Raw genomic sequence first — 22,871 nt, 5'->3', positions numbered from 1 at the left:
ATACTGATTTCCTTTCTTCGGGCATCTTAACCTTTGCTATCCTCCACACAAGAGAAATGGAACTATGCTGCAGCCCTTTGAGTGTTAGGGGTGAGGAGCAAATACCTTCTGCAAGCCGAATGCTCCCTACAAAGCAGAGATGAAGACATTAGTAAAGGCAGCAGCTTTGAACCTTGAACTCGACTGATCTGGGATGGAAGACCTCCAAGGAAATCCCGGTTGTGGCTGCAAGTGGTGATGGTTGACTAGTAGGTGGTGCTCATCCCTCTGGAGCAGAATTCCCAGGCCAAATGTGCTAGCGTGGCGTTGGGGGACACTGAGCTGTACGAGATGCCATCCTTCAGATCAGACATTAAAACAGCTACTTGGTCATTAAAAAGATCCCATTGCACTGTTTGAAAGAGTAGAGTATTAACCCTGGTGTCCTGTCTGAAGTCTGCTCCCTCTACACTTAGCAGTTTCACTTCCCAGCCTGATCTGAATTAGGCACAACACTCTGCACTTCCTTATTTTCTTCAAGTATTTTTTATCTTTCTTTAAAGATCTTAACCAAATGGTACCACTTAAACTGTAAAGGATGGTATTAAAAACAGACTGAAATTCAAGATGTTATTTCTGCCTTTTCCTTTAACATTTGTCAATGTATTATTCTAGAAAATAATCCAACTACTGCTTCCTATTCAGGGTCACCAGAAAGCAATGGGTGCAAGGTGGAGTCCAGGACAAATCAATTAAACTTTATACTGACACTGAGATAACCTGTACATTAACTTTGGCTAATACCTCTACCGATCATGGCTCATGAATAGGAAATGTTTCTTGTTTATGTCCACAGATATAAGGATATACATCAGAACAATGCAGCTGAATGAAATAAAAGGATACTTTCTCCTCAGCCACAAGCTTGATACCAGCTTCTTAAACAGCTTCTTAAATTCTTAAACGTTACCTTGTAAATTCAACAAACCTAATCAAAAATGTGTACATTTACCGTACTGTACCTCCTGAGATAAACCACAAGGTGGCACCAAACAATTTTCTATTGCTACTGTAGACAAGGACAAAAAAGTTCAGAATCGAGAGACATTAGAAAAAATATTTTTTTTTAATTTATGCATATAGTAATCACTACTGAAATCCCCATCTCAATCAATTTATCTGCCTTTCAATTCCCACAATTATCGGTCATAAAACACTATGTGATTTGCACAAGATTGTGTCTCTGAAAACGTATTCAGGAAATGAACTCTCATGCTGTATTTAAACTCGCTGAAGTCAATCAAGCTACGAGCTTGATTTTGTGCACGGCTTAAACAAACTCAATGATCACACTACAAATTCAGCTCAGAACAAACAAAAGAATGGAATAGTGACCTGTACTTTCAGGAAACACTAGTGAACTACAGTGAAACCTGTGGGCATGTGAACAACGCTGGGGATAATGACCAAGTCCTCTCAGTACCTTTTAGTCAATTCGAATTCACAAACTTTACTAAACACATCAGACGGTCTCTGTAATCACTCCAGTGCTGGAAACTGTATGTTGGTAGATTTCAGATCCCAATAAATACAATAATATGAGCACTTTAGATGTGCATTAACAGTTATTACAGATGTTATGGAAACTAAATTATATATCTTATATGAAATTTGCAAGTAAAGTGCAGTCTTTTCAAATGATTGCACTACTGGATGTTGATACATGTGGCATTTTACCTTTGACAAAGCCTGAGGGAAAGGCTTTATATTTGTCAAATATGACTCTTTCAGATGCAGTCCAAAAAATGCTGGATAATGTAAATGTCCAAACAAAACTGTACTTACCCCAGGGTCTACCTGACTTCTATCTGCAATGTCAATGGGTACTATCTCCACACTTTTCCACGTGTCGGCATCCAGTTCATGAACCTACAAATCAGAGAAGAATGTGGCCTTTATGCAGCAGCAGACATGGGCTAGACAGCACACTCAGCACCCAGGATGTACATCCAAGACTGGCACATAAGACCTTCAACAACACACCTCACCAAGCTGCCAAAAAAAAGACTATTCATCCCAACACAGAGAAGCAGAATTCAAGGTCAGTAGCGAATTGCAAATTTCTGGGTCTTTTATAGTTTAAAATACTGAACACATATTTGGGAGAAAAACTGTTTTGTGGGGGGTCCTTCTTCCTAGACGTGCTCTTGTGATGTTTCCTTGTACTCGTAAAAGCATTTTTAATAATATACCTACATCATAACTGTGGCTTTTACCACACCTATGATCGTAATTGCTTAATCACTTACATAAGAAGTCAAAGCACCTGTTGTCTGGTCTTAAATCAGCTGCCAAGAACCTGAAGGCCTCCATCTCTCTAGGAATCCTTGCTAGAATGTTTTTAGGGTATGAAAAGTTCAGAGAAAATCAACGTAATCCAGCTTGACCTCCCTGAGAGTGAACAGATTACTTCAAGAAAGAAAATGACTCCCTGCAGAGAGACACCACAGCGTCTCTCTGATCACAGTGAAGTCCTGAAAGGTACTTACATTGTCTAGGGCCCCCATGTCAGGTTTGTGCCATGTTTCAATCTTAATAAAGAAGTCATCTTTCATATATTCGTTCTGAAAAAAAAACAAGGCAGTTAAGCTTCACAAGCCATAAAAGGTGTTACTCTTATTTCCTGAAAAAATCTCTTTGACTAACAATGATAAAACGTGTTGAGGTACAATAGTACCTTACTACTGTATCTTATCTAATAACACCTCCCAATGATGGACAGCAATATTTTCTATGCTCTTTAAATGTCTGGTGCAAATATTTTCAAAGACATTACAGGTCTTGTACTGTTATGTTTAATAGATCAGGGTGGACAAGCTCATCTTTCTAGAGTAATGGTTTGGTATTTTGTAACACCCGTGAGTCCTGATTTATGTGAGAAAATCCTTAAAGATCTTTAGGTCACACTGAAACTAAATACTCACAATGCAGGTTCATATCTTTTGGCCTGAAAGTCCTGTTCTGGGGTGCAATCAAAAGCTAAAAACCTACATATGCAGATTCTGGGCACACAGCTACAGTCCAGACCTCTCCAGACTTCAAGAGAATTGTGTATTCAATTCAAATCCCGCTATTCCTTTATTATGTACAGGAAAAACAAACTAAGGTAAAAGGTACATTATACACCCGTTCTGGCTATTTAATTAAAGCTGCCATAGTGATGTAGTGTACAAACAACAGAAAGAAAAAAACCCAATTATGTTCATACAGTTACCCATTTAATAGATTCCTCTATTGCTGTTGTTTTCTCTGAAAGAAACTTAATTGCCTGCAAGGACTATTTATCATAAATATGAATTACTGGTGAGCCAGAGCTGGAGAATCGCCTTGACATCATCACATCAGACCTACAGTGCTGCAGTGCACAGGTTGAGACCAGAATGTATTTACTGGTCCTCATTTTCCCCAAAACAACAAGAGATGCAGTATAATGTCAAAAAAAGCCTGAAGCCTAAGTTATCATATTTAAACTGAACATAAAACCTTAGAGGAAATCCCCTGTAAGGGGATTTATTTCTAATCCCCTAACCCTAACCCCAAAATGTCTGAAAGCACAGCTCCCTGCATCATGTTACAGTGAACAAAATTATCAATTATCCCCTTTCTCATATTAACATTACCCAAGGTGTGTGTGGGGTGTTTAAAAGTAACTTGTTTGTATGTGATAATACAGAGAACAGATCAGGTATTATATTCAAAACCACAAAAAAACTAACAATGTTAGGACACCAAAAATTACAATGGCAACATTTTAACGCCATTGTGAATGTTTTTGCAAACACCATCATCTTCCCTTTTCCCTGTTGAATATTGTTGAATATGCTGAATAAGGTCCCCTCCAAGATACTGCCACAAATGTTTGCATTTAAATATAAATGATGATGCATATAAACTCCATATAATCTTTGTATTCATATAAGAATCAAAAATACCAAAGCACTAAACAAAAAGAAACCAGGAGAAATATACTTTGTATATTATTTATATATTACATGTTAGACCTCATCATTTTTGGGGCTATCCAAGCTAGAAAGGTGAACAGTCACAACACATACTTCACAGCACCCTGTTTAATAAATCTGCAGATGCACAAGCTCAAACCAAGTGCTCAAGACTGACATGGAATAGGCTTAAACACGGCCAAGAAGCTATGCCGGCTCACTGTGCCAAGAAAGCAAAAACACCAAGACTAAAATCATCTTTGAGTCATTGATTGCTTTTTGGAGAACACAATACACAATCAGTATTAACATAAAAAAGAATCTTCTTCCATAAACAGAAACAGATTCTAAACCTTAGAAGAGTTTTAAATTAATTATGCTTTGACAGTTCGACCTCAGCATTACTACTGAAGCATTTCAGAAGTTCCAGAACACATTCAGCCTTTAAATGACTTAATTGCATGAGGCATATCTTTACACAAAGGGTTGAAGTGGAAGAAACAATCTATCTGTTTCTGAGACAGATAACATGAGAATCTATATGAAATTACTCTCATTTTAACCATAATTGCTTTATATACACACTATAGCAGAATACTCAGCCATTGTAAAAATGCAAAAAAATAGTGTCTCTGCTATCTGTATGAAGTCTTTGATAGCACAAATGGAAACAACCATGTTGTAAATTCATAGATAATCAAAAAGAATACACAGTGAAATGCTGAAACAGAGCTGTCTAATAATTAGTAGGACACAGCGTAACTGAAACAGAGAAAAATAAAGTATACTAAGACTCCGATTATAAAAAGGCAACCTCAGGCAGATGAATGCTGATTGATACAGGTCACCAGCAATGGCTTTAGCAGTTGTGAAACAGAAATGAAACTTGCGCTCAATACAGATCACAACCCTCCCTCTTATTCCCTCCCACAGCTGTCCCACCTACCCAACTGGGGTGAAATATAAAAGCAGTCAAAGAAACAAAAGATTCTTTTCAGCATTTCAGTAGGCAAGACAGATTAGAGGCAGCACTCCACATCTTTAAATACATTTAAAAAATAAAAAGGAATAGTTGGATGGCTACTTACCGTCACAACTGAAGCAAATGGAACATCCATGCAATAAAAAAAAGAAAAAAAGAAATTCATGGAGGAAACACCACATATCAGTAGATATTATTCACAACATTAGCTGCTTTAAGACGAGCTATTTAGTTAAGGTAAATCTTACACTAAAACAAAAGAAAGTTTCGTCTTACATCTTCAAAAGCATTGCATATTTTTAATGTGATGCAAAATTTTAAAAAACTAAAATATGTATAAACTACAGTTTACAGTTATGTTAACTGACATCTAGTTACTATACAGCACAGGAATGGATTCCTTCATTTATACTCAATGTTTCTCAAAACTTTATTGCAGACAATTTTCACTTGACTGCGTAACTGGATTACATTTTTAGATAATCCAGTCAAAGCATTTTTTTCAAGATACAAAAGCAGAGGAATGAGTTGGTAAAATATTTGCATTTTACAAAAGATATTGCCAAGGTTTTGGGTACATTCTATTAAGTAGAGAAAAAAGAGGCAAAAGAAAGGCTGTAATAGGTCATGTAATGTTAATAAATGTATACAAATACCACTATCAAAGAACATTAAACACCTAGACTAAATTCCATCTTATAAAGATCTTCTCATCAGCTTTCACCCCATGCAGACACAACCTTTCCTGGCAGGCCTGTGATCTGATTGCTGTGCTCTGTGTTTATTGACCCCAATCTGCCTCTTTTAGTACAACTCAAAAATGGCTAAAGGCACATCCATGCACCTCTTCAAAACACTGCTCTCCAGCTTTCAGACTGGAAAGGCATCTTGTTTTAGCCTCACAAAATAACAGAAATAATATTATTGCCATACAGGCAGTGCTTAAATCCCGAGGGATATAAATTCAAAGCAGGCACAAAGACACCCTCAAGAGATGAAACCACACAGAGGGTTAATGCTACAGTTACAAGAGTGCTTCAATAAGGAAAGACACAAAGGCCTGCAGTCCCAGTATTTTTCAGTTTATGGTTATAACATCTTACCTATTTTTCAGTGTACTCCCCTGTACAGAAATGCTTTTCTCCCACCTTGCTGTGAGTTTTCACCATTTCCTGAGCAAAGTCTACTTTAGGCCAAAGTTACAGATCAATATGGGTCCCTTTGCAGGCTGCTGACTTCAAAAGCATCTAAACTTGAATTTTGTCATTATACATTTGGATACTTCTACTACACTTTACTGTTTGTGCAATCGTTTGCAACCATGCTTAGACTAAGGGAGGGAAAGGTACAGGGAGTAACATTCCCCCACTCCGAGTGTAATCATGGCACTCTTCCTGCTAAGACCTCACCCTCATTCTGAATTCCATCACACTGATCAGGTCACATTCTCCTTCTGCTTGCATCACGATCTTTAACGAGCATTCCTGGGACTCTTCGACCGATTCTCTATGGTACAGATCCTTAGAGGTGCCATAAAATTTGAAACCCAGCCAGCATACTCTAAGTTGGTGCTCTTTCTTCATTTTAAATTCTACTGTACTATACAGAAATGTAACCATCTGTAGACTTTATTGATGCCTTTCCCTTCACCAGGCAGTCCTTCAGCCACTTCACCCCTTTAAAGTCTCAATTTAACAAAGACATGCAGCTGGGGCCTCAAGTACGGCTATTCAATATGTGACCCTCTCAACCTAATACAGCACTTATTTAAGGAAAGCCATAACTATATTGATCCTTATTACTTCAAATAAATCAACTCAACAACTCTGCAGTCGAATGGAAAAAGGACAGCACGAAATCCAAAATTGAAAACACTTTGCTATGCACAGTATAATACCTTCTGTGTTAAGGTATTATACTCTATGTGCCTTGAAATCCGTTGGCTCACACTGTGACCATGGTGTGCGTGGATTTCATGCAAGTAGAAAGTTCTACACCAGTGTGTAATGGGTTCAAGTGTTACAAACTAGATTTGTGAACGCAGTAAAAGCGTGTGTTGAGCACTTACTTGTTCTGCAATAAGGATATGCATTCCACGCCTTTTCATGGAACACCAAGGCCCCCTCTGGTGCGATCATCTTTACAAATCCAGGAACTTTACTAGGAGGAAGGAAACAGACTATGAAGAAGCATTTTCTAACCTGCTAATTTACTATCTTAATTACAAAGCATTCTTTTGCCATTAGAAGTCTCACATTAATCTCTTACTCCTAAATGTAATCAAATATTTTTGAAATGTCCACTTCAGAAGAGTCAACGTCAGTGTAATTTCACATACAGATTGAAAAGCGAAGATATTTCCACCTTAACTTCACTAAGGACATCGTGCCCTTTCGTTTCTTCCTTTAAAAACAGCTTTAAGATCTGAAAGGGCAGGATGTCCCCAATATCTCAGCAGAAACGCAAAAGATCATTGATAAATTCAGATTAAAAGCCTAACAGGTTTTTAGTTTTAGACAATAGAGCTTTAGAGGTCCCCCCCCAAGAGCGACTACACCAGAATAAGAATTATTATTAATATACTGAAAAAAAGCTCCACATGCTTGTTATCAAAGTAAAAAGCAAATGTGCAGTCGCTCTTTAGAAAAAGCATTTTCAAGCATTTTAATTACCATAAGTAAAAAATAAATTCACTATTATGTATGCTGTCTCAGTTAGCTGTGTCACATTAGATTCAAACACTTTGATTAGTGCAACAACACTTTTTATGAGAAAACATGAGTGAAATGTGATTAGCTACAGTAAAAAACGAAACAACAGTAACATCTACTGGTGGAAATGGGGAACTGATGAGAATAGATCATATATTTGTCACCACTTAAGATAATTCAGAAATTAGCACCAGTTACGTGTTCAAGAACAATTTCCCTATGCAGTTTTTAATAAATACATTCATTATATTTAATGTCTGCACACATTCTACAAATACATACTATTATCTTGACGCCTTGTTTCATTAGACGTACAAAACATCATAGTTCTACTTGTATAAAAAGTTGTTTGACAATAAACAAAAGGTCATCTTATGGGATGGAGAAAATCACAAATCAGAACCAAGTTCAGAATTTCTGCATTTCTAAGTAAAGATTGGCGAACACATGATCCCGTGAATTAAACCACAATCAAACATGCCAAATAAGTCCAGTGGGGCTCAAACCTATGTCTCCATACTGTTGCTCTCGTGAGCAACAGGAACTTCCTTTGTCTCACATGTCAAGAATCTTCGCAATTCACACAATTCCTACAATTACTGTGGCAATTCCTGACCACAGCTGACAAGCAACACTGACAGCTTTTCACTCTACTGTCCACAGGGCCCAGAACAGCTTCAGTATCTCTTGCATGTCCACATGCATACACACGACAAAAGTAAAGGGAATTAATAAGCATCATATGCATTCCAGCGGAAAGCTATACAAAAAAACATTAGTTATCTGTAAGACTGCTTCCATCTTAGTTAATGGTCCAAATACATCTTAAACCACCACTACAATTCAAATAAATACCACTTAGTCTTTATATTTAAATCTTCATTGATTCACACTGCAAGTAACACATTCTGAAATAAAGGAAGACATGTTGGCATATTAGGCCATATACATATCAAGTAGAAAAGTAGATGGTCATCTTATGAAATATAGCAAACCCTCAGTTTAATAGACTTTGAATTTATTGGACAAAATCTGAAATCTGACAATTGGAATGTTGTCTGTAAAGTCCAGTATTTCTGATTTTCCCCTCAATAATAGTAGGCAAAATGATTACAACACGTGTTCCTGTTTTGTATAATTTAGGGATTAAAAAAAAAGACTAAAATACTAACAATACAGAAAAGCTTGGCAAAATGAACAAATAAAACAAAAAACTAAATAGTACAAATTAATATTTTTCAAATTAAGAAATTTCATTGATTCCCTACAGAGGTAGATCAACGGCTTATGACAGATGTTTGGGTTTTATATTTATCAATAAAAAAGGGGGTCAGGAACAATGTTCACTGACTGTGTTGATAGCAATTGTAAAAAAGTAAGATAAAAGATCCAAACAGCACTGTAATGCTATCCTTAACTATACATCCTTCTGTGGTAAATATTAAGTTGCCTTCTCTTGAGGTGAAATGCTTGATTAACATAGGTTAGGCTCCATAAAATTGAACATTTACCCCTCCAGGGCTGAAAAGATAGGACACAGCGGACATCAGTTTTTTCTCCGGTAAGCCAGAGGGAAAGTTCATCAGTGGCTGGGAGCAGATACCCCAGGAGAAACAATTTCTTGCATAATGTCTGCAATCTTCACACCATTCGAATGGCAGCTTCATTTAAGGGCACTTTTGGCATGTTACAGTATGGTCTGAGGCATAACTCTATCATTTCAAACCTCAGAAATTTGTTTTTTTATTTCAGGAGGACAGACACTCTTTCCCCAACTTCTTACCAAAGGGAAGATGAGCAATTACTGAGTAGGGGAAGGCAAAAAAAAAAAAGAAAAAAAAAAAGAAGTCACTCATGGATTCAGCTATCTGTTATTTGACTACAAGGCCTACAAATATTTTAAAAATGTATATAATGTAACCCTTTATGCTGTATATTGTGTAATGTTTTGTTTAGTTATTTTAACAATGTAACAATATTAGATTTCTTAAAAATGAATAAAACTGTTTAGAGCAGAAGACAAACTGCTCCACCTGGCACAAGACTCTAAACTGCACTACAGTTTTAAAGGTGTAAATTGAAATATTGATATGGCATATTGACGCTTTGTTAAACTTAGGAAAGTGTTTATATAACAAAGATCATATTGCGGTTTTTAAATTCTTGTGACATATATTAAACTTTGGCCAGTAGCTATCCCCCTGGAAACTTCACCATGATTCCTCAGCACTGTAAAAGCATTGTATGCAGGGAACAAAAGGACACATTTGCCACAAACGCCTCATCAGCAGAGCAGGAGGAAGAATTTCTGGAAGGTAAAGCAAGCAAGCAAGCACTTCTTTTACAGTGTACAAACATAATGGCGAGCTCCCACAGTGAGCACGTCTTCTTCACAGTCATGCCCTTTTCTAGAATCTGTAATTAAACAGATATGAAGCTCTGCGTGTTTCCAACCATCCTTTTTCTAAACAATGTCATTCAATCGAGTATTTCCACTCTGGAATTACAGTGTGCATTGCACAGGTTGACAACAGAAGTGCATCAAACGCCACTGTAAGAGATGTGCAGTTGCACCTCCGCTGCCAAAACATCACTCTGCCCATCACACTGAGCTAGCACCTCACAGAGCGGTGCACTCTCCATCTCCCCACAGCAAAGAACGGGCCAAAATCGGTAATATCGGGCATCTAGGCGTTATTGAATCAGCCTCCAGTCACTCTTTTCGTTTCCTCGAGTGCACAAAATCGTTACGCAGCTGCACTATAATTTCTTTCTTCACCCTTCGCCTATCACCTCTCTGTGTGCCCATTCTCAACTTGCTGTAGCTAGAGCAAAGAATGTTGGATTCGTGCCTACAGTAATATGTTTGTGTCCATGGCTATAAACAAAAGTGAACCTTCAAGTCTTTGGAGGGAACTGCCACATCTCATGAGAGCCGAGCTGATGCAAGACCATAGTGAAAGCCAGAAGCTCACAGCTTGAAGCCAAGTCATGGCACTCTCCTGTGCACCACTGACCGACCATCTGACAGCAGGTATTTCAGTGAATAGAAAAACGCTGCTAAAGTCACTGTGGTAACAGGGCATAAATGTTCTTTAGAGTCTCCTAGGAACATGAAGCCCAATATGGTTTGATTGGTGCCACCATCATGCCTTGTATGGGCCTATGACAACTAAAGACTGCTGCAACATTGGTGCTATTTATGACTTCTGTTAATGTAAAGAATGAATTAATGCACACATGGGTTCTTGTACAGAGAAGATTTTAAACTAAAACCTTCACTTACTTCCTATGTTGACATACTTTCCCATATCCTTCAGTGGACACAAGGTGGCACTGTACTTTGTTTTACACCTATTAAAACTGACACAAACCATAGTAAAAACTGATCGGCTCTGTGATGTAAAACCACGTCAAAAACAAAATGTAATCCTCTGACAAACACCTGGCTTTCTCTTTTCCTTCATGTTTAAGAATTTCATGTCATGAACAGGAAGACATTCAGACATTAACAGGAACATAACATATCTAGTGCGAACTGTGCTCTAATGAGGTATTTAAGAATCACTTTTTAAACAACTTTATTAATACTTTCAGATAATATGAATCATGAGAGGATTGTTTCCTGCCTCACTCTAGAGTGTCACTTCACAGGGCTAGCTTTTAACCTCGGGAAACAAAGCACACAGCTCAGCATGCACAAAGTGCTGTCACCTCTTGCAGAACAGGGATAAAGGAATGCCACTGGCTACATCAAAATTAGCCTTTAGCAAATCAGAAGCTAAATCATACATTTGTACTCATCACAACTGAGGGGTAAATGGATACAGCAAAGTAAAGGAAAACTTTTAGACTTTAGGAAATGTGCTTTAGTAGGCTCAAGACCTAAAACTGGGAAAGAAATTCACCTTTTAGCAGGACAATGACCCAAACTGCAAGGCCAAAGCCACCCTGGAGTGACTCGAGAACAAGAAAGCAGATATGCTAGGGTGAATATTAAAGTTAAAAAAATGTGTATGCATCACTTTGTCAATAAAAAAAACGGGGCATTACAGGAAGGCTCCAAATGCTTTTGCAAGGTACTGCAAGTCAACAAATTCTCATTTACAGTGACTACCAAGAAAGTAGCCATTTATATCGGGAAGCATGCCGGAGCTCTCCGAGTGAAGTATCCTGCTCAACTGTGCAGCAGCAGCATCTGACCCATGACTCTTCTACATCTGCCTGCTAGGGCAATTTCTACCGCACCCACATCTGAAAGCACGGCTCTTCTTGAAATACAAAATGTCTTTGTCTTCTGTGAAGAAATTCACATTGATCAATTCTTTCCTGCTTTAACGTAATATTTTGCACAGAAAAGCTGAAACATTTTATTGATTTCATTTTTTTCTTCACATAGGCACCCAGCCATTTCATAAAGCCCATTCAATTTCTTCCAGGAAAACAGAGCGAAGATAAGGTGGGTGGACGTAATGGGGAACATCAGAGAGGAAATATAATTGCTTTTATCACATCTCTAACAAGGGTCTGCGGCTCTGGAAGGCTGAGGTCCTGAAAGCTGCAGAGAAGGATGATTCAGACATCAATGAGATTCCTCCCTCCTCTCTCATGTTCCAGTTTCCAACTGACTCACTCCTCCACTACTGAGTCATCACGCACGTCAGGCATCATCTTCCTAAAGGGCAGCGCTCACACACGCCTGTCATGCAACCCACACTCCAGACCGAGATTTCCAGGACCCGGGGTACATTACAAACATATTTAATCACCATAAACTGAAAAAGACGCATTAAAATGTTTGGTGCTGTTCGAGATCTACTGTATATGCGTAGTGACAGTATAAATATTACGTTATGGAAATTTCTCCACCTGGCTTGCTTTAGAAGAGAGTGATTTTTAATTTCTGTGGCGCCCAAAAAGAAATTGTCAAGATACGGCAAACATAATGAACGCGATCCTAGTATACCAGAATATCAGGAACAGCGGGCAAATAAGAAAAGGATTATTTTAAAGCCTTCAAGTGGCCATGTCCTTCAAAGGATGAGGCCCACAGAGGCACCTCTGACTTACCTCTTTAAGTGGTATATTTTGTGTGTGTACTGGCCCTTCTCGCCTTCCTTCTCGTAGGGTTCGTTCTTCAGGACCTCGATGCCCTCACCGCCACCCGTCTCATTTTTACTCGCTTCTGCCACCGAGAAGAGCTGCCCAACTTGATACTGCCAGACAGAGAAAGGGGACATGTTTATGTGCCAGCTCGGGTCAACTATTTTTCAAACCTGGGTTTTTCCACAAAACACCCAAGTCACACAAGGAACGACACACAGGATGAGCTCCGTGACCCGACGCCACGGTGGTCAGGATTCGCACACGTCGCCAGCACAGGACTGCAATTAGCCGGCAAGCACTTTCTCAGCTCTCTTTTCCGGCAAAACCGCAACTGAGCAGGAAGAAAAAGGCTTGAAGTGACATCAGTGATCAGTGAGAGACAAGCCACTAGTTTCTCAGCAGATGTTAATTATCCTGACAGGCACTGTGGAGCTTGCCTGCATCTAATGACAAATCGGTCTGCAGGTGTTAAAAAAGAGCATTTCCATGTGTCTCCGCCATTCACAAGAGGGTGCAGGAGTCATTACCAGAGAGAACGGATTAAAATAACTGTTGATTCCATAATTTGGCAAGTATATAATTAAATACAGATTCCAACTATTTTTTAGAAATATAGAAAGATAGGCTTTTCTATATCCTACAAGATCAGAAAACGGATTACCAGTGTGAGCAATTTATTAAAATATTTAATTGTTGTTCTGGAAGTGATGGAAGAGAAGCCCATGCCAGTATTAACTGTCGACTAATCAATGTGCAGAACATGAAAAACGTTTGGTGCCCTGCAAGGGCTGAGCAGTACATATTGATCCATAAACATGAATATGCAAACCAGCTTCTGAAAATAATGCTTTAAGATATTTACAACAGTAATCTGATTAAAAGCCCTATGAAAATGTGCTTGCTGGGCCACTTACAAGGCTCTGCATTGTCACAGGGAAGGCACGTACCGCAGATCCAGCACAGCTGAATGGGATTTCAAGTTTCTGGCTGCCGCCGGACTAACAACAAACCTTTTGTTCTGTTTAGAACACCAATCCTGCAGCACAAAGCCGTCCGTTTGTTTCAATCCTTGTACTCCGTAAAAAAAAGGGGCATGTCATTACAGCTCTTTCAGATCCCTCACCACTGTCCGCAGGTACCTGGCAGAAGCGAGTGTGGTAAATGAGCCTCCACCACCAGCCAGGACTGAGAAGCGCATAGCCTCACCGTGGTCCGACTGCCACGCTGTACTGAGGCCACCAAGCAAGACAGGGCATTGGTGTTATATGACATGAAGCACAAGGGCCACTAACTCATCTCTGTTCGAGCCATGTAGAAGACTAGTATCCTAGACTGCAGCAGTCAATCAAGTATCCTTTACCCCTTCAATCACGCATGGTATGTCCACATTGCCAGGCTGTATTGAAATTTTGTACTACAGACTGGTTTTGGTCCTAAGAACTTCTGTAAATTTCTGAAAAACTGAAAAGCAAATGAGAACACTCCAATAGAAAGCTGCAGCTTCTACTGGACTTCATTGCTTACTAAGATTTGGGTTTTTTTTCTGAGCTCAACAGTTTTACAGATAGGCTATTTCTGCCAATTCAACACTTTGCAATTTCCCTCTCATTCCTCTCTCTCACCCTTTGAGGGTTCTTGTGACGGTGCACTATTCAGGGAACAAGCAGCTTTCATGCTAAAAATAAAAATGCTCTTTTGGTCGAGCGAGGAAACAGGAATATTAACCCTCTGATGGCTGGAGACGAAAAATACATTCATGAGGTATGGGGCAATATTAAGCCTGCTGACTATGGCACAGAACCAAGACTGCAAAAAGGGCATCTTAAAAAATGGAACGAGACAGATTTCAGCCATGAGCACAATGGATGTCGTCATGACCAACTACAATTTGTTCTCCATCATGGTCGTGATTTCTCTTATGGGTGGGGGAAAAAAAATAATGTTGTCATACCCAATAAAAACAGCGGTAAATTTGTTAGTAGTTCGCTGCTCTAAAATAGCACAGTTTTAAGATGAGAACTAAAAGAATATTAACCTTGCACGGCTTCTGTAGTTCTGTAATGGCCAGTGGTGCTGCCTAGAGATCTAAAGTTATTTAAGCAGCAGCAATTGTACTGCAGTAATGCAGTCTGGGCAGCAGGCAGAAAGCTCCTGTAACCATTTTGTACAGAATTCCAGGGTCCCCCTGGAGTCTACACCCTTATCAATCAAGTTAAAAATAGGCTACACTGTTCTGACTAATGCTTACAACACTAAGAAAACAAATTTTGCAGAAGGACTTCCATGGCAACTATGTTTATCTTGAAAAGTAAAGCATCCCAGTCTTGTGTGGAGAGCTAGATTGCATGTTAACCACTAACCTAAGCTAATATTGGCTTTATTACCAAGACAAAGATCATTAACTGAGTACAGTACTGCGGTCTCACTGTTTGTGGACAAATGCCACCTGGAAGGGAGACACATTAAGAAAAAGGAAGCACATTTGGCAGCATGTGCCTCACAAAAAAAAGAATATAAAATGAACATCCTGTGTGAAAAATTCCACCGTTCTCTCTGACATACAGGACATGCCGGTGGGCGTAACATGAGGAGTGCAAAAACCACTCTTGGGGTATCCTGGGGGTCCCCACCCACTTTCCGAAGCCAAAGCATCTCATTTTCTTTAGAAAATCCTTTCCTGGGAAATCAGTAACATACATTACAACAAATCACCTACCCAACACGGCAGAAAACCTTAGAAATCTAATCTGTACAGAGCAGGTAGGAAACTCCTTTTCAGGTGGCATTCATTTTGGACACCCCTACCTTTAAATCGTGTTTGTTTTTTAATTTAAAACAACTTGCTAATATGTTCTACAGTTCCATGAGTATTCACCCCCTTTCAGGTTTTCTGAATTTTTGCATGTTTTCACCATTGAATGTTATCCAAGCTTTATGTGGACCCTAGTGCAGGGCATTATGTGCTTTTAGATTCTGTGCGGCAGGAGCTCTGCAGTGATGACGAGACCCAAAGACTGAGAGTTTTCTAAAGAGCAGGCCAGGCACAAATCAGGCCTGATTTCCTAATAAATCAGCTGGCCCTTGAGTTGAACTGACAGGCATTACCTTTTTCACACAGGGATATTTGGTGTTGAATGACTGTCAAAGAAATGAAACAAGCATCAAACTTTCACACAACCTCTCTCTATCTTCTGTGTTTAAGACTAAAATGGTTCAGTTCTTTCCACCTGTGTGGCATATTTCGTTAACAGAATCTACTCTTACCAGTTAAACGACAAGCAATACCTTTATTATATGAAGTTACAGCACCATTATCTTTGAAATCAAAGAGAAAAGTGTTTTCTGGTGGATTATTACAATTTATGACATTATTTTCTATTTAATGAAAAAAAACACTTCTAATGGGTCAACCAGAGGTAACCAGGATTTAGTACTGGCTTACACACCAAGACTGGTGAATATTGTGTTGAGAAACCTTCAGTGTCATTGATGTTATACGCTCTGCGTGAAAGTTAGAAACTTGGAGCACTTTCAACTGAGATGTGTATACGCAGCTTCACCAACTGTCAAACTTGATTACATTTTCACTGTACACTTGCCATGGCTTTTCAGAACACTACTTTAGAAAAACACAACGGGATGACCAAGTGCTTTCAAAGAGGTTTTCAAAGACAAAACCATATCAGACTACACTAGAAGTGACTACCACAGATTTTAATCTGCAACGCATATAGCATTTGTCTCTACTAAATTAGCAATAGACAAATAGTGGGGCGCTATCCCTTTGCAGAGAAAAGACTAACCTCCTTCTATCTACTGTGAAATTCTTTCTTGATATATCACAAGAAGGAAGAAAATTAGATCTTATGATTAAGCCTAAAGGTTTTCTTAACCATGTGACATTCATAACTCCTTAAATGTAGTTCATTCATTTTCCTCCAAGCTCACCTGTAGGTACTTTAATCTCAGCAATCATTAAGAAATGAGCACAGGAATTAAATATGATAAGTTTATTGGTGAAATTCAACGCACTGACACAAAAAAGCAGATAGAATTAAAGTGATTCAATGAACTGATGCAGTACGGTGATATCCATCGGGTGACCTGCACCAAAAAACTTGCAATTTAGCATTGAACCATACTCAAGAGACCAAAAATTAAAATTTACAAAAACATAAAATTAAGGAATGTGTGAATCTGATGAGTAGTCTTCTGTAAATACATGCAAGGGAAAATAATTTTGAATGCCAACACATTGTAATTTAAGAATGCAGATCTACACAAAAACAAAATTACAGAATGGATCAAAACGTCACACAATGTTGGAGTTTCTGATAAATGTACAGTTAAACTGTCTAAATCATCTGTACTGTGAGAATTACACATTGTAGGCACAGGACACCGGATATTGCCTGTTACATGATCAGGGTATACAACGATCTTTTATGAAGGCTGTTGCCAAATTACACCTGACATGTAATTTCCACATAGCTGACCTTGTGAGGAATATAGAAGCGGATGAATTCCTGCAAGCAAACAAGCTTGTTGCAGCCGTGAAATAAGTTTTTAAATACCATCCAACGAGAATGGATTATATGCCAACAGACATGATTGCTGTTAATCTACATGCTTTGTATTAATTACGTATCTGCAGCAATAAAATGACCAACTGAGATGATTAAGGTACCGCAATAAGACCATGGTACGGTTTAATTAGAGTGGCTTTAAAAGAGATTATTGGTGGTCTAGTTCTTGGTGCTGGAGGACTATTTCTAAATTATTCAAGAATAACTCAGGCCCTTATAAGGCCTGCACTAAACAGCTAATCAGTTTTCTGAAGCAATTTTACTGGACTAATTTTGGGGAAAAACATATTGATTATCAGACATTTTAATCAGCAAGGAAGTACTCTACTTACATGCCACATGTCTACAAGTATCATTCATGGAGTACATTTAAATGATCTACATTTTCTTGTTTGTTACTTCGGCTGGCACTGAGCAACATTTACCATGACCAAGACTTGGGTACTCCCGTCTCTCTATAGCACCTGCCCTACCGGATGTGAAACTCTAACTGGACCAGGATCTTTCACTAGAAGATCAGAGATCCCTGACTGATCAACCCAGTGGCCTTAGACACACTGGGACCCCCTCTGCCACTCACCCTGCACGTGTGCTTTCACATGTTGAATAGACACCACCCCCCCCAACACGGCTCACACATATATTGTCATTCAAATACTACCTAACGTACTGCTCACTACACTCCTCAGCTAGCGCCTGGGTGAGGCAAACCATCAGGAGTGGTTACACTGTTGTTCTATGATAAACTAAACCACTTAACAAATCCGTTTGATTTCTTGTTTTGTACAGCACTGTTGATACAGTATGTTTACATAAATGTCAAAGAGCTGTGTGACAACCTGTCGTGAAGCATGTTATATAAAAAAAAACTGAACTCTCTCTTCTCCTTACTTTCTGAATGCAAACTGGGTTTTAGACCCATTCAACCCACATGATAATTAGCAAACAAATGAGCAAAGATCATACAAGCTACAAACAAGGATTTCAGTGACTAGAACAGGAACAATAGGATCTAGAAAAGTCTGCGTTTACTTTCATATTATAGAGTGTAGTGTCGGTCAACGGTAAAAAATCCAAGTTAAATACATGATGATTCCCATTTCATAAGAATAAAATGTGAAAACGTTCAAGGGGGGTGAATACGTTTGATAGACACTGTTTAAAGAAATGTAACTAACACTTTCTCTGCCTGGCATAGGACTACCATAGGATACGTCCTACTATAGCTGACATTTGGACATGTTTGGGGGTGTATACATTAAACAGAAAAGGAAGGGTGTGTAATCTATACAGTTTTAAAACCACTGTTCTAGATCACATAAAATTTAAACTGCATTCCGACACAGCCCTTTTAGAGCTAGTACAGCTTATTTTAGATTCTCTGCTGAATTGATTTCTTAATTAATATTTAGAAGTCCTGGTAGTTTTCAGCAGTAGAATTTGGGAACTGGAGACATCTTTTCCTAAACAACTTACCAAAAACAAAATGTCCATACACAACCATTAAAGCCCCTAAAAGACCTGCAACTTGATTTCTCTGGCCTTCACCTTTTAACCAGCTATTGTAACTCATTTTAACAAATGACAAAGAACTCAACCCAGATAAAACCTGGCAAAGGCAATTCAAACAGGAGGCAGAACCATAGATGAAGAATACCAAAGTAGGCAGACTATGTCAGGCTTGTGTACTAGATCTCTTCATGGATCAATAATGTCCGCTGCACTCATTTCTCATCTGTCCCAGACAATTACAGAACAACCTATGGCCTGTCTCCGATTTTCCTTGGATAATCAGCAGGTATGGTCTCCTTTTATCAAGCAGAACGGAAAGCTTAGTGTCCTTAAAGAAGCATCTGCAAACAAAGCATGCTTCTCCTGGACAACTAAAGAGTCTCAAAGATGATATAGAAGAAAAGCAGAATAAATAAACATCAGCTAGCTCCTGCGAGATTATGGTTCTTGACTTAACCAGATGGAGGAAGCATATCTGGAAAGGAAACTGGCCTGATGAAGTGGTTGTGTACTGTACAATCTTTTCATGGTGCACTCTTTGACACTCCCGGACAGAAAACCAACTTTCGAGATAACAACTGCTTAACCTGCTAGAGTACGGATCCTGTATTGGTCTTATCAGTCACCTTTGGGTTCATGGAAGATAATCATACTCATCCCAATGAATAAACAAGAGACTCAGTATATAATTAGTCATATGAGTTTCTATTAAAAAAATACATTCAAAAATCAAGAAAAAGCCATAATTCTAGCAATACTCATAGTTTACGACATTAATGTTACCACACTTAAAAAAATAAAGTAAAAAACATTTAAATTAATATCCTGAAAGATCTGTCACCCTGTGGCTCGGTTTTCTCATAACGTAAGAAAAACAGGATGTTAAATTTAAAACCAGGGTAATTTTTTATGAATCCTCATCATCAAAAGAGTCCAACACTGTCACGTGTTTTGTTTTTCATTAAATTAATGAAGCCTGTTCACCCAGAATCACTGGAACAGCACCGGAAACAACCCTCCAGTGAATTTAAGCACCTCAGTGCAAGCTTGACACCAAATCAGTATTGCATTTTCTCGCTCAAATCTGTTTCATTTCCTAGGCTTTGCAAATCCTTTGGAAATACAAAATTGAAATGACACAAGAAAAAAATCTGATTCAGATAACATCTATTGCATAGAAAAAAAACACATAGTACATGGTATCTTGTATCCATTAAAAAATACAGCAGGTAATTGTGTCTTGCCCTCGTTGTCATTGCATCATAATGGCACTCAGCTGGCAATGACCTTTCCTTAAATGAATGACATGCAAAACTTTATCACAGCACTCGTGATGTGAGCAGTATTAGAAATCTGCTTTCTTGAATTATTCTGTCAACTTTGTAGCAGGTTGTTTTTAGTGAATCTTGCAGAAGCACCACAGGCTCTTAAACGTTAGGTCACAAATTCTGCCCTTATATGGAGTGATATAAGATAAAATGTTGCTAAAAAACTGGCAGTCAAACCTAAGAGATAGGAAAAAAGAACTACTCCAAAAAAACAAACATTAAAAAGACTTGCCCTAAGAGAGCCCACAGCAAGCTCCTAAAACATTTGCATGAGATGTTTAATATGTCCTTTCAGTCACTTATAGCAGATAAGCCATGAAAGGAAAGGGATGTGGGATGTACAGATTCAGACAGATCTATCGTGTGCTGCTTTATGATGAGAAAAATTACAATCTCAGGGCGTTTCCTGAAACAAAGAGATTGTTTCAAAACCCTGTTTAGCTTTTTACAGCATTCTCCAAATCAAGACATTTCTCTACAAGGGACAAGAGAAAGAATAATTACATGAATCTCTCAATAAGCTCACAGGTAATGATAGGCACAAGTAACCAACTCCTGAGGTTGTTTACTTCAACAGTAGGGAACCTTGGGGTTCTTAACAGCAGCCTAGGGATTTACTATGCCTGTGTGAAGGAACCTGTACATAACATGGTTAAGGACTTGTTATGCTGTGAACAGTGACACCACAGAAAGTCTACTCCGGATCTGTGTCAGATCTATCGACCACCCTGCTTCCATAGACTTCCAAAAAAAGCTCAAGACAGTCTTAAAACTTACCTGATCATGTTCCCAGCACAATGCAGACAGACCAAAAGAAAGCAATGCATCCTTACTCGTCTTGAATTGGAATATACTTCAGCAAAACAGCAACTTGCCTCCCCATGGGGATCATAAAGACACTCTCTCTATTAAGCATTTGTCGAGCAGCATTTATTGCACTTTAAATCTGCAGGAAACAGGGTCTCTTGAAATGCTATAGTTGAACATTATAAAAAGAAGCAATGATGACATTGGGGATTAAAAAATACTTACCTCTTCCACGGAGCAGGGTAAGACCACACGACTGAAAGAGAAAAGAAAGTAGAAGGTCAAATATCAAAACAAAAAGAACATGCGGAACTGCTGAATGATTTTACTTTAGCTTGCCTCCATTACTTTACAGTAAGCTACACGTAGGCCTGCATTCCTGGCTGATGAGTCAGCTCAATGACCACTTTTTGCTTAATTTAAAATAATGACCATTTTTAATCTGCTTATCCTTCTTCTATCTGGTACAAGTTATTAACTAAAGAAAAATCTACTAAATCCAGCAACAAGCTTAAGTCCCCCACCTGCATACTTTTGTAAACAACCAATGAAATGTGTAAGTGTGGCCAGCTGGCCTCACACAAGCACAGTAACTGGGACAAAAGAAACTTCATTTGTGAAGACAAGGGTTTTCTGCAGTTGAGCACAGGAAGGGCACTGTCGGCAAAGCCACAAACAAGTGCTCCTCAGGCGTAACTGGGCTAAAAGAATTAAAATAAAAACCAATGCCGACTGTTGTCAAATAAAATATCAGACTTAAGGGAGAGAAACAACAGGAGCCTCCTTCAGCATTTACATTCCAGGAGTGTAGCAGATAGGCCTGCTGTTGTACATCAAGCCAATCCAGCTCGTCAGTGGTAACAGGAAGTAGGCTTTAATCCAGTAACAATGGGTATTGGTTATTACCAATAAAACAGGGTGTAGTGCTACATGGAGCAACATTCTTGCTGTTTTGGGAAATCCCCCTAATTTGCGGTAAATAAAAACAGGGCTGCGAAATGGTTGTTGCAAGCAGAAGACTTTTGAGAAGTACCAAAGTCCTGTCTTTGGCAATAACAATTCCTGCTGTTAATCTCAGTGAACAACTGATCCTATTTGAGGAGGCGGTCTGGGAAATATATTAACAAAAAATTCAAGTGGATAACTGCACAGCACAAAAGCAACAGCATAAATGACAAAAAAAAAACTCGTTCAAATATTATTTAATTTTCTGAGCATCATAAAGTTGGACTGTAGTATCGCCATAACACATGGTCATGTAGAATCAGTTTCAATAAACAGAAAAGATCAGTGTTTCATTTACGTGTGTGGTGTCATTTTAAAAGCTTGGAATTTGTCCTAGGATCAGGTAATTATGCCACCTACTACATATTTTATGTTCCATAGTTCAATTTTGAAGATCCTGGCACCTTTAGACAATACTGAAATATAATACGCACTGTAGTGTCTTGTCTCAAAATGTAGACGTTTCTCACAAAACAGGGACCCCTGACATTTCTTTCATGCAGGATCTGCAGCATGCTTTACAGCAAGTGAGCTTTTAGTTTTTCAGGACATGAGAATACTTCTGACCCATTTTCTCACTGTGGAAGGACACCTGTTACTGTAAATACATTCATGATAATTTAAACAGAGAATACATGACTAAAACCTTGTGTCACTCTCAAGTGGTTTGTGCTTTCTGGATTACTAGGCTTAGTAGGCACAAAAGAACAAAATTATTGCTCGTCGGGTATCAATTATCTTGCGTCAAATTCCCCTCTAAGAGGTTTACATTCCGCAAATGTTAAATTCCGCAGTTCTGTGTCATTTTGTGCTATCAAAACAGATGACAAAGTGACTGAAAATATACCGGGTGC

General features: G+C 38.6%; 1 protein-coding gene across 1 annotated transcript in view; it reads right to left on the bottom strand.

The window, feature by feature from the left end:
- Positions 1 to 22,871, bottom strand: part of pitpnb (phosphatidylinositol transfer protein, beta) — a 75,583-nt gene that overhangs the window by 39,426 nt on the left and 13,286 nt on the right. The window contains exons 2-7 of the mRNA XM_015366238.2: positions 21,238 to 21,268; positions 12,744 to 12,889; positions 7,031 to 7,122; positions 5,069 to 5,076; positions 2,529 to 2,603; positions 1,825 to 1,908 (exon numbers count right to left, since the gene is read on the bottom strand). Coding sequence (XP_015221724.1) covers positions 1,825 to 1,908; positions 2,529 to 2,603; positions 5,069 to 5,076; positions 7,031 to 7,122; positions 12,744 to 12,889; positions 21,238 to 21,268 — 436 coding nt within the window. The remainder of the gene's footprint in view (positions 1 to 1,824; positions 1,909 to 2,528; positions 2,604 to 5,068; positions 5,077 to 7,030; positions 7,123 to 12,743; positions 12,890 to 21,237; positions 21,269 to 22,871) is intronic.

Source organism: Lepisosteus oculatus, chromosome 22 (assembly GCF_040954835.1).
Source record: "Lepisosteus oculatus isolate fLepOcu1 chromosome 22, fLepOcu1.hap2, whole genome shotgun sequence".
NCBI classification, from domain to species: Eukaryota; Metazoa; Chordata; class Actinopteri; order Semionotiformes; family Lepisosteidae; genus Lepisosteus; species Lepisosteus oculatus.
This window is presented reverse-complemented; position numbering and strand designations above follow the sequence as displayed.